This window comes from Seriola aureovittata, chromosome 22 (genome assembly GCF_021018895.1).
Source record: "Seriola aureovittata isolate HTS-2021-v1 ecotype China chromosome 22, ASM2101889v1, whole genome shotgun sequence".
NCBI classification, from domain to species: domain Eukaryota; kingdom Metazoa; phylum Chordata; class Actinopteri; order Carangiformes; family Carangidae; genus Seriola; species Seriola aureovittata.
In genome coordinates, this window is record NC_079385.1 from 4,924,003 (window position 1) to 4,936,552 (window position 12,550).

Here is a 12,550-nt window from a genome sequence, read left to right on the forward strand (position 1 = left end):
ATACATATGAATGAACTGTGAATCACTGTTTTTCTGTCACTGCAACTCTGACTCTGCATTAAGATTAACTAAGGCCTTGTCTTAGTGTGTATGTACTGTATCCGTACAATTTTATGATATACAACAGCTACCTCTGCATTAATGAGACCCATCAGCTCCATATAGAAATGAGCTGCCACCCTATTCATTTCCAGAGTTCACCATATGTCTGTTTGGCTCGCCCACCACAGCAGAAGGCCTCAGCCAGCGGGTACTGATGGAGCTGCAGGGGAGGAAGGGGACAGAAAATAGAGTTACATCTCTTCAGCCTTTATTTTCTCCTTTCCCGTTATCTGTTAATCTTCAAATTTTCCCCCCCACACACACCACATACACACACACCACATACACACACACACACACACACACACCACACACACACACACACACACACACACACACACACACACACACACACACACACACACACACACACTCCATCCTCAATCCTCTGCACAAGTGGGTCATACTTCAGGCTCAGGTCAGGCTCTGATTGAAGCAGGGTTCTCTGAGAGTTGTGGTTGTTTCTAGCTGGTTGAGTGAGCATTCATACAATTGTGTGTGTGTGTGTGTGTGTGTGTGTTGGTCTTGACATTCATTATTAGCGCTGCTAATCACTGCATAGTTTTCAGTCCCCTTTGAGGCACTAATAATTAATTGATTAATTACTTTGATGAAAGAACCGGTTGTGTATGCTAGGTCCTCTGATGTGTCTGTGTCGGCCCGACCTTCACAGGTCAGGCCATCACTTCCCAAATGAAATTTCCCAAAGACTAAAAGTGGCCCCATGAAGTAGTCCCAGTCTGACTGACACTGAAAAACAGAATTAAAACGGTGCAGGCTGCAGGCTGTGGCCTCATGTCTGCCCTTCACATATATAGCTGGTGTGCAAATACCAATTTATAACACATGGCGGCTGAATTTTAAAGGCCCCATATTGTCTTTTTTGATTATAAATCAGGTCTAGGTTCTATATTAATACTGGGAAAGTATCAAAGCGCTCAGTCCACAGAGAAAACACTCAAAACAGCCAGCCAATCAGAAGAGAGTCTAAGTCTCCTCTATTGTTACTAGAGCTCCAGAGAGAAGCCTGAGAGAGGAGATGTAAAACTACATTCAGATGGTTTTTGGTTCTTAAAACCACAAACATATCTTCCTATGGATCAACACTTCAAATAAAACACAGCAGAAGAGGAAAATATGGAGCTTTAATCTCCATGACCTGAATGAAACAATAGGGAGTTGTTTTATTTTCAGGGAAGTTTGGTAACATAAGGGCTCTTAAGATGCAAGTTCATATTCATTCAGATGAAGTGTCTTTAAAAAAAAAGGGGAGGAATTTCTTCTGCAGGACTGAATAAAATAGTGCATCAGAAGTTCAGTGTGCAGCAGTAGATGTAAGATAAATAACAGCAGCTCTTTTACAATGGCTGCCACTTTATTTCACGCCTCATCTCTCTCTCTCTCTCTCTCTCTCACTCTCTCTCTCTCTCTCTCTCTCTCTCTCACTCTTTTCCAGGCATCAGCACATTGATAGCTAAAGGCATTTACGATGCTGCCTTCCCTCTCCACGATGTAAGTGTGAGGTTTTTACATCCCCATGAGATGCCCACTGGTTTCACTTTCTTTCACAACAACATTCAATTTGCAGAGGACAGAAACTTTCTGGGAATAGTTCCAGCTCTCCGTTGCATTTGCATTTTTGCATTTTAATGCTGAAATAACTTTTTCAGTTCCTTATCATAAGCAAGTTTTTAAGTCTATGCAGGTTGATTTTTCCTCCGAAACTGAAACCAGTTCCTCCTAAAAAAGCCAAGGACTATTTTGACGTTATGAGTTTATATGAAGGTGCTAAAAAAGTGTATTATGGCAGTCTGTGTTTGATTGTATTGAGTGTATTTGTGTGTGTGAGTGTGTTAATGTGTGTATTTCTGTATGTATGAATGAGTGCAGTGTGTTCTCTGTGTGCACTTGTGATTTTCACCCTCTCCTCCTGCTCCTCAGGGTGACTACAGGGTCATCGGACACCTCGAGGAGAGGAATGACAGACAGGTACATCGCCTCCTCTCACATTTCTTTCTCTTTTCCTCCGCTCTCGCCTCCTCCTCCTCTCCATTTGTCTTTCTAATGAAAAACTACAACAAGTTTGTTTCTGTTGAACACCACATTTGTACATTTGCCTGTTCCAGTTCTTCAGAAAGTGACCTGCTATTGTGAAACAGTGCTGGAGCCATTTAGTTTGCGACAAAAATGTCCACTCCACTTTTCTTAACAATTCCTTCTTCTCTTTCATCTTTATCTCCTCTATTTACTCTCTCTCTTCTTCTCTCAGTCTGTCGCTCCTTCCCATCTGCAGAACCCAGGCACAGATTGAAGTTTAAGTTCAATAAACATTTCTCTGAGGCAGAGCTGCTGTGAGGGCGGGAAAAAAATCTTTCACTGACTCAAATTTCAAAGGATGGAGCAAAACAAAAACTGTTGTTTGGCGTTTCGGTTAGCACATTAAAAAAAAAGATAAACAAAGATAAGCAAAGAAATCTGGTTAAAGTATAAATGGAAAACTTCTTTATCCATCCAGTCATTATAATTACATTCATGTTTTTTTTTATTGTGGCCACATTCATTCTTTCAGCATCCAGAAGGCCAGGCTTCATAATATTATTGTCTTCCTCTCTGGAATATTTCTACCTCTGAGGATTGTTTGCTGATTTAAACTTACAACACAACATCATACACCCACACTGACTGTCTCTCTTTTCTGTCTGTGGTCAGGTTCTGCATGAAGAGTGGGCCAGATACTCAGCCTTTTACAAGTACCAGCCCATTGATCTCGTCAGGTAACAAGACTGCAGCACAGAAAGATGGGAACATTTTTGTTTTATCTGAAACTGAAACTATGTCTGATTAGCAACAGAGAAAGTACAGCAAGGCAAGATCTGCGTTGCATTACGGTCACTGTAGCTTTTCCACCGGTCAAAAAACCTGCTGAGACCCGCTTACATCCGGCTTTTACATTGTAATTGTTCACTGTCTGCTCTGCCATAACCATGAACTGCACTGTCACTTTCACCCTTTAATCCTTTACCTCTGATGCCACAGGAAGTACTTTGGGGAGAAGATCGGTCTTTACTTCGCATGGCTCGGTGTTTACACTCAGCTGCTCATACCAGCCTCCATCGTGGGGATCATTGTGTTTGGCTATGGGGTGGCGACAGTGGACACTAACATACCCAGGTATGTGCATGTGTACTCTCACGTTTTACTTCAAACTGTGTTGCAGCTTCAGTTGTGGATATATTTGTGGTTTTGAGAACCGAGAAAAGAGGAGGCTCTGAGCCTGTCTTCTGATTGGCTGATTGTTTTCTCAGTGGTCCAATAAAAATAAAGCAGATTTCAGGTAAACACTCAGAGAAACAAAATCCTGCAAGGCTGGATGGTGGGTCCAGGTGGGCGGGGCTTGGGGCATGGCTGAGAGTGCTGACTGCTTTGTTGTGACATCACAAAGTTACAGAAGTCCTGACGGCTGGTTTTAAGGCTCAGTTTCTGAATACAGGCTGTGTGCATTTCTCTGTGGACTGAGCGCTTTGATACTTTCACAGTATTAATATAGAACCTAGACCTGCTTTATAATCAAACAACACATGGACATCTACCTTTATACTATATTCAACCTGAAATTCTGAAGTCACAAAGTGCTAAAGGCAGCTTAATGTCTGGTAAAATACTAACACTGGAAAGATGCAGCAGATCAGAGTTTCCCATTTAAACGTATGCACACATGCTCATACACACACTAGACAGGGATTGCCCAGATACCTGCTGTATCTGGCTTTAGTCAGGGTTGTGTGGGAGGAACACAGAAGGTACAGCTGGCAGTGTGTGAGTGTGTCATGAAGCAAAAGGTTGATAATTCAGCCTACACTGACCATGAATACTATGAGGCTTGTATTGCGGGCATGTGTTAAAACCTCCATTGATTTCTAATAAGATCTTTTGAATCCACAAACAGCAACGCAAATGGTTAATCTTATTTTCTTTTAGGTGGAAGTGGCTTATACTTCATTTCTAATATGCCTCTGTGTTAATATTGTTCCATGTAGGTGCTGTGTGACTTAAGTCTTGATTTTCTCCCCCCTCAGCCTGGAGATGTGTGACGAGCGTCTGAATTTCACCATGTGTCCTCTGTGTGACGGAGCCTGTGACTTCTGGCAGCTCAGCACCGCCTGCGGCACTGCCAGAGCTTCACACCTCTTCGACAACCCCGCCACCGTCTTCTTCGCCATTTTCATGTCTCTGTGGGGTGAGGTTATGTATTTGCTTGAGAGCATGTGTGTGTCCCTGTGTGTGTGTGTGTGTGTGTGTGTGTGTGTGTGTGTGACTGTATGTGAACAGGTGGGCTGAATGCGAAGTTGCTCATTAATATCTCATGACCTCCTTCACCTCAAGTGCAAGTCGTGCTGAGAGCAACAGGCTAAAACAGCATGCATTAAAGGTTAACAAATGCAGAAAGTACATTAAAAGGGAATAACAACAATTAGCAGCACAGACGCTCAGTAGTGAAAGTATTTGTATCATTTTTTTGACAGCAGGGTAATTATATTGTGTCCCATTGTTCTCTTCACTTTATCTTCTGAGAATATTACTCACTACAGGAGGATTTAGTTACCTGTAAATCGTCCAGAGCAGCATCTTCATGCAGCAGGAAACAACAGCTCCTTTTTTAAAAAGTGTATTTTTATCACTTAAAAGACTGTAATATTTGTAAAATTGGGCAGTAGAGATACAGGATATAGATCAACACTTAACTATCTATATAAATAAAATATATTTTTTAATCTTAATCAGGGGTCAGATCAGTGATCAGCTGATTACTGGGAAACCAACAACATTAAAGCCCCCCTCCACTTAAAAATGTGTTTCTTATTGTTAGTTCTTTTGGATGTTTGAGCTTCACTGTGCAGAGTTTGACAGTAGAAGTTACTCTGCTGAAAGGGGAAACTTTCTCTGTGCTCACCTTAAAGGAGCTATTTGTACCTTTTGCTATTGCTACATAGGCAACATCAGCATTAACAGCTGTTTACCTACCAGTCTAGAAGAAACGTTGTGTTGTGTTGAGTTCAGCATCAAACTTCATTCCTTTACTCACCAACAGCTGTCTCCAGAGGTGGAAATCAATGCCAATGTTAACTCTTGTCATGATACTCTTTTCTTCTTCTTCTACAGGCTGTGTGCATTTCTCTGTGGACTGAGCCCTTTGATACTTTCACAGTATAAATATAGAACCTAGATCTGCTTTATAATTAAACAACACATGGACATCTACCTTTAGACTATACGGGACATATAAGAACAATTACCAAGCTAGTTGTAGTTATAGAAAGACACAAATTATCATTCCCAGCATTGTTTGACATTCTTTTAGGACACGAAGAGGGTCTTTAAAAATACATCTGGTGGCCAGTGTGTCTGAAGATGATACTAATTATAGAGACAGTTATTTTATTTGTGTGTGTGTGTGTGTGTGTGTGTGTGTGTGTGACTGTATGTGAACAGGTGGGCTGAATGCGAAGTTGCTCATTAATATCTCATGACCTCCTTCACCTCAAGTGCAAGTCGTGCTGAGAGCAACAGGCTAAAACAGCATGCATTAAAGGTTAACAAATGCAGAAAGTACATTAAAAGGGAATAACAACAATTAGCAGCACAGACGCTCAGTAGTGAAAGTATTTGTATCATTTTTTTGACAGCAGGGTAATTATATTGTGTCCCATTGTTCTCTTCACTTTATCTTCTGAGAATATTACTCACTACAGGAGGATTTAGTTACCTGTAAATCGTCCAGAGCAGCATCTTCATGCAGCAGGAAACAACAGCTCCTTTTTTAAAAAGTGTATTTTTATCACTTAAAAGACTGTAATATTTGTAAAATTGGGCAGTAGAGATACAGGATATAGATCAACACTTAACTATCTATATAAATAAAATATATTTTTTAATCTTAATCAGGGGTCAGATCAGTGATCAGCTGATTACTGGGAAACCAACAACATTAAAGCCCCCCTCCACTTAAAAATGTGTTTCTTATTGTTAGTTCTTTTGGATGTTTGAGCTTCACTGTGCAGAGTTTGACAGTAGAAGTTACTCTGCTGAAAGGGGAAACTTTCTCTGTGCTCACCTTAAAGGAGCTATTTGTACCTTTTGCTATTGCTACATAGGCAACATCAGCATTAACAGCTGTTTACCTACCAGTCTAGAAGAAACGTTGTGTTGTGTTGAGTTCAGCATCAAACTTCATTCCTTTACTCACCAACAGCTGTCTCCAGAGGTGGAAATCAATGCCAATGTTAACTCTTGTCATGATACTCTTTTCTTCTTCTTCTACAGGCTGTGTGCATTTCTCTGTGGACTGAGCCCTTTGATACTTTCACAGTATAAATATAGAACCTAGATCTGCTTTATAATTAAACAACACATGGACATCTACCTTTAGACTATACGGGACATATAAGAACAATTACCAAGCTAGTTGTAGTTATAGAAAGACACAAATTATCATTCCCAGCATTGTTTGACATTCTTTTAGGACACGAAGAGGGTCTTTAAAAATACATCTGGTGGCCAGTGTGTCTGAAGATGATACTAATTATAGAGACAGTTATTTTATTTGTGTGTGTGTATGTAGCGGTGCTGTTCCTGGAGCACTGGAAGCGTCGACAGATCAGTTTGAGCTTCAGCTGGGATCTGACAGGCATTGAGGAAGACGAGGTACACACAGACACACACACACACACACACACACACACACACACACACACACACACACACACACACTCAAAGGAACTCACTGCATACGTACATACTGATGCTCTCTGAGTGCTCAGTGCCAACGTTTTGCCAAAAGATTATTCATTCCTACTATATCAGTTCAGGGCACCTACAGTATGTTGAAGGTAATTGTAACGTATAATAAAACACTTCAGGGTAGGGAAAGATGGTCATCCTGGCTTTGGAGTGAAAGTCAGTCATGCTGCAACATAAAGGACACGATGCCTCCTGCACTGGCACTGAACACTGGTACTGAACATATGCTCCATGTGCATGCACACGGCACATTCCTGCATGCAAACCCGCAGAAAACACATAGATACACAGATGACATTCACATTCACATGTACATGGTGCACACTGTTCACAAATTCCTCTGGTTTCCCCTCAGGAACATCCCAGGCCAAGATACGAGACCATCCTCCTTCAGAAGAGACAGAGGAAGCAGAAAAATAAGAAAAAGAAGAAAAAGAATGAGGTAGGGAAGAGCTCAAGACTACATTTCCCATGATGCCTGTTAACCTAACTCATGAGTGTTTGCAAATTGAAATAACTGGACCTGATTGTCACCAACACTAAAGGAAAGTAATGCTCATTCAGCTATGTCATAACATGTACAGCAAATTATTACGTAACATCACGGTTTAAAATACACACTATACATTGAACAAACAACAACAGTGTAATCAGCTGATTGTGAAACTCTTTCCTCTGCTTCAGTCTCACCGTTGGGATCAGATGATTCCTGATAGTTTGATTTTTAATGCGTGTGGCAGACATTATTTAGTTATGATCTAATGACTGGGAATGATCTAGATTCCCTCTGTAAACTGGGTCAATCACATTGAGCCCTGTTGGCCCACATACACTTTGCTGCAGCAACAGATGGCTTCCTGCCACAGTGAGGGAGGAACTGATTCACACGATGCGGGATCAGTGCCGCACCGTCGCCAAACCTGATTGGGGGATCAAAGTAGGAAACCCGGATGATCCTACAGGTGTTTGTTTCTGTTGTAGCGTCTGCTGGTTGTGTTTTAAGAAAAAGAAAAAGGCACCAATCTCTCTCATCTGATTTGCTTTGTGCTGGGTGGTTCTTCGCCCTCCATGTTATCTGTTACAATCATGTTGGGTAAAAAGCTTGGAATATTCATTTACATTACATGGCAAGTCATACACTGAGGAGTGGACTGTGGTGGTGGAACACACAAAAACACTCAGGTTGGAATTCACACACGTTCACTCCGGCTTTTTACATTTACCTCTATCAGCCTCAATAGGCTTCTGCAATATAGTGATAAATATAGTGATAAGTACATAAGTTAGTTGACAGTTTATAAATATTAATAGTTATATTGCTGACGTCGGTGATCCAAAACTACAACTATATTCTCAATAAACCAGATAATGAGAGGGGACGTCTGCACTGAGTCTGTACAGTGAACAGAAAGAGACGTCATTTTAATTGTGAATATGTTTTTGTACGTGTATATGCATGAATGTGGTTTCTGTGTATGTGTGTGTGTGGTGTGTGTGTGTGTGTGTGTATGTGTGCGTGTGTGTGTAACCTGTCCCTCTGTCTTGCAGCCAGAGAAGCAGGAGGACGGGACAGTGACAGGGAAGGACAGATGGAGACAAAAACTACTGTCTGCCATGGCTGCAGGAATACCGGTAACCCTCTCCTCCCCTCTCCTCCCCTCTCCTCTCCTCTCCTCTCCTCTCCTCTCCTCTCCTCTCCTCTCCTCTCCCTCTCCTCCCCTCTCCTCTCCTCTCCTCTCCTCTCCTCTCCTCTCCTCTCCTCTCTTCCCCTCTCCTCTCCTCTCCTCTCCTCTCCTCTCCTCTCCTCTCCTCTCTTCCCCTCTCCTCCCCTCTCCTCTCCTCTCCTCTCCTCTCCTCTCCTCTCTTCCCCTCTCCTCTCCTCTCCTCTCCTCTCCTCTCTCCCTCCTCCTCTCCTCTCCTCTCCTCTTCCTCTCCTCTCTCTCCTCCCTCCTCTCCTCTCCTCTCCTCTCTTCCCCTCTCCTCTCCTCTCCTCTCCTCTCCTCTCTTCCCCTCTCCTCCCCTCTCCTCTCCTCTCCTCTCCTCCCCTCTCCTCTCCTCTCCTCTCCTCTCCTTTCCTCTCCTCTCCTCTCCTCCCCTCTCCTCTCCTCTCCTCTCCTCTCCTCTCTCTCCTCTCCTCTCTTCCCCTCTCCTCTCCTCTCCTCTCCTCTCCTCTCCTCTCCTCTCTCTCCTCTCCTCTCCTCTCCTCTCCTCCCCTCTCCTCTCCTCTCCTCTCCTCCCCTCTCCTCTCCTCTCCTCTCCTCTCCTCTCCTCTCCTTTCCTCTCCTCTCCTCTCCTCTTCTCCCCTCTCCTCTCCTCTCCTCTCCTCCTCTGTTTTCCTCTCCTGCAGGCTGCTGTCTATCTGTTCTTCTCTTCCTGTCCCATCCTCTGGCTGCTACAGTCTCAGCTCCTCAGGTATTTGTTTGTGCAACTTTCTGTGCATTTCTTATGTTAATCCAGATATCTGATGGTCACAGCAACAAACTGAGTTTCAGTAATCTTCATAACTCTCCTGGGATTAGAAACATGAATGAATTTCTTGAGGGTCTGTTGGATAGTTGACTGAAAGATCACCCCGCCTATATCGCTGCCCATATTTTATGTCCTAAAAAAGTTCATATACTGATGGAACTTCAGGAATTTAGTCTGGGAGAAATGATATACATACTGTATACCTGAGGGAACAGAATGCAGCCACCTTCAGCACAAGGGAGGAAAAAACTGTTATTTGAGACAGATATCAACAGAAACAGGCAGTGTGAGTGTTTCGTTCCCAACTGAAGGAAAATGTCACAAATAAGTGAAAAGACAGAACTTTTACCAGCGTGAAATAACGTCACAATTTAGTTACTAAGTTTTGTTAAAGGACCGGTGTGCAGATCACATAGCCAGACCTCTCTCCACACTGCTGTGTCGTTGCTGGAGAATGGTCTGGCTCCATGATCATTCTTTTATAGGGGAAAAAATACTTTGGCTTCTTTGCATTTCTTTAAACCAATCACAATCGTCTTGGGTGGTGTTGAGCCCAAGATGCTGCGATGGAGCCCCAGAAAAATAGTGTCGGGCGGAAACTTGATTCCCTGCACAGAAAACGCTACGAAAAATAGCAGGGACCTATGTTGACTGTGTGATTGCCAGATCCAGATATTAGCTAGGGATTTTGAAAACAGTAACACACAGGGGAAGCGGAAAGGGAGGAGAATGCCACCTAACGGGTGAGGGTTGCCTCTCCCCTCACCCCTCCCTTTCCAAGTGAGTAGAAGCAACAGTGGCCCTCAGGTAATGTAAAAACACAAGACCCTATCTAGAGCCAGTGTTTGGTTTGTCCATTATTGGCTACTGTAGAAACATGGCGGTGCAACATGGCGGGCTCTGTGGAAGAGGACCTTATGAAAACTATTTTCATAGTTCTGAATATTATACTCCATTTCTGCCAGTAGATCTCGCTAAATCACACTGGTCCTTTAATTCCTGCCGGTGGTTAACGACATGTTTAAGAAGGGCTTGATGACAGACTTGAAGACACACAGCTGATGCTAATGAGGGATTATCAGCCTCTGCGCTTCCCCTTTCTGGATACTGTGTGTGAATGTGTGTGGGACACACATACAGGAAAACAAAAGCTTACACACAGAAAGAATGAATGAATTTATATTCAATACTTTTTCTTGTTATCAACAAATGCCAAGAGAGGGCCCTTCAGCCCGACCCCTCAGGGGACAAACCTCCAGACCGTTTCAGAGGGAGCCTCTCTGCTGAGGAAAGACACACTTTCGTCTCTCTTCGCCCCAGCCAACGCTTTCACAGTCAGATTTGGCAGGAAACGGCTGCACTGTTTGAGGGAGCTCTCACACAATCTGAGCAGTGACGAGGATTTGTGTGAGAGAGCTAATCCTCCTAATAAACAGATACACAAACACTAAATCTCGGTTTCATCCACAATTTGAAATGAAAGAGGAGGGAAGAGGCGGTGGAGGAAGCTGCAGAGTTACTCAGCAGAGTAAACAGTGATAGTGTTGTATTATAAAGTCCACGCTGCAGGCATAAATAAGATTGGACGTTACCAGCCACAGAACTGGAAGGGAGCCAATCATTTTAAAGCGTATTACAAACTGAAGCTGATGCCAGTAAAAACTCTCAAAAGGCTTCATTTAACCTGCGTTAAGACAACTGAACTGAAGTACAGTGTTACCTTTCTCCCTGTGGGCATTTCGATTCAGCAAACACTGGTGTGTTAATTAATAACATGTTAATAAGTCGTTATGCTTCTCTGACTCACTGCCCGAACGCCTCAGTGGAACAGAGCCGTCTTTAATTAATGTCATTAGATAAACATGTGCCTTTGTCTGCAATGAATGTCAGTTCATCTGCTGTGAAAAAGAAATCTACGTAAATTCAATAACTACACATTTCTGCACCTGCTGCTCTGGCAACGTTTCCCCCAGAACCACTCTGAAACCAAACGTCTGTGGAAGAAAACTGACAAAGACAAAAGTGTGTTAGACGAGAAAAGAGACAAAAAGAAGAAGACAAAGAGAGAGAGAGAGAGAGAGAGAGAGAGAGAGAGAGAGAGATACAAATAAATAGAGACTTGAAGAAGTACAGGGATGGAGAGAAGCAGAGGGCGGTTGAGTGGGAGTGATGCATGCTGGGCAGGAAGCCAGGGGTAAGATTAGTGACCGTCACTATGGCGACACAGAACTCTCTCTGACACACACACACACACACACACACACACACACACACACACACACACACACACACACTTGAACCATTTGATTTGTTACCTGAGACAGTGAAATGTGCTGTAGGATCAAATCTAGAGATTATATTTCAGAAGCACAACTCAAGTGGTTAATTGTGTTTATTTCTTTATTCATTGCACCAGTTGTAACGTGGTGCTCTACAATCACTGTAATAAACACTGTTAATGTAGCGTGAACTGAGTGGAACAACCTTCTAGGTGAATACCCAGCATACAAACCATACATCATTCATTTGGGAAATTAATTAACATAGTATAATGGGCATACAGTTTTCTTTCTGTTTATTTTGTCTGATAGTGACAGACATTTCTTAAATAAAGCAGATTTCAGGTAAACACTCAGAGAAAACAAATCCTGCAAGGTTGGGTGGTGGGTCCAGATGGGTCTAGGTGGGCTTGGTGCATGGCTGAGAATAATGAATGCTGTTTTTGTGACATCACAAAGTTCCTGACGGCTGGTTTTCAGGCTCAGTTTCTGAATACAGGCTGTGTGCATTTCTCTGTGAACTGAAGCTTTGATGCTTTCACAGTTTTAATATAGAACCTAGACCTGATTTATAATCAAACAACACATGGACATCCACCTTTATACTATATGGTTAAAAACAGCATTAAGACAGGAACAGTCCTTATAACATTATATAGGCCTATTTATAAGAGATGCTCAGTAGTCACTGTACTCTATAGTGAATAGCTGAATTTCTGACACTGCTGACACATGGATTGAATTGTAGTTTTTTGTCCCATTGTGGGAATTGATGATGCTATATAGAACATAAATTTCACCTTCAGTTTGCAAATATAGTGCAATCTATAGTAAAAAGGGGGTGACAGCACGTGTATGTCCAGTTGTCACTGGGTCATTGTGTGTGATTGTTTGGGGAACTG

General features: G+C 42.6%; 1 protein-coding gene across 3 annotated transcripts in view; it reads left to right on the forward strand.

Annotated features, from left to right (window-relative positions):
- Positions 1-12,550, forward strand: part of ano2b (anoctamin 2b) — a 70,558-nt gene that overhangs the window by 19,503 nt on the left and 38,505 nt on the right. For 2 of the 3 annotated variants that reach the window (XM_056368017.1, XM_056368018.1), the window contains 8 exons: positions 1,559-1,614; positions 2,044-2,091; positions 2,812-2,876; positions 3,139-3,273; positions 4,179-4,339; positions 6,722-6,804; positions 7,256-7,342; positions 8,449-8,532. In XM_056368017.1, the coding sequence (XP_056223992.1) occupies positions 1,559-1,614; positions 2,044-2,091; positions 2,812-2,876; positions 3,139-3,273; positions 4,179-4,339; positions 6,722-6,804; positions 7,256-7,342; positions 8,449-8,532 (719 nt within the window). The remainder of the gene's footprint in view (positions 1-1,558; positions 1,615-2,043; positions 2,092-2,811; positions 2,877-3,138; positions 3,274-4,178; positions 4,340-6,721; positions 6,805-7,255; positions 7,343-8,448; positions 8,533-12,550) is intronic. The other variant, XM_056368019.1, reaches the window with a different exon arrangement.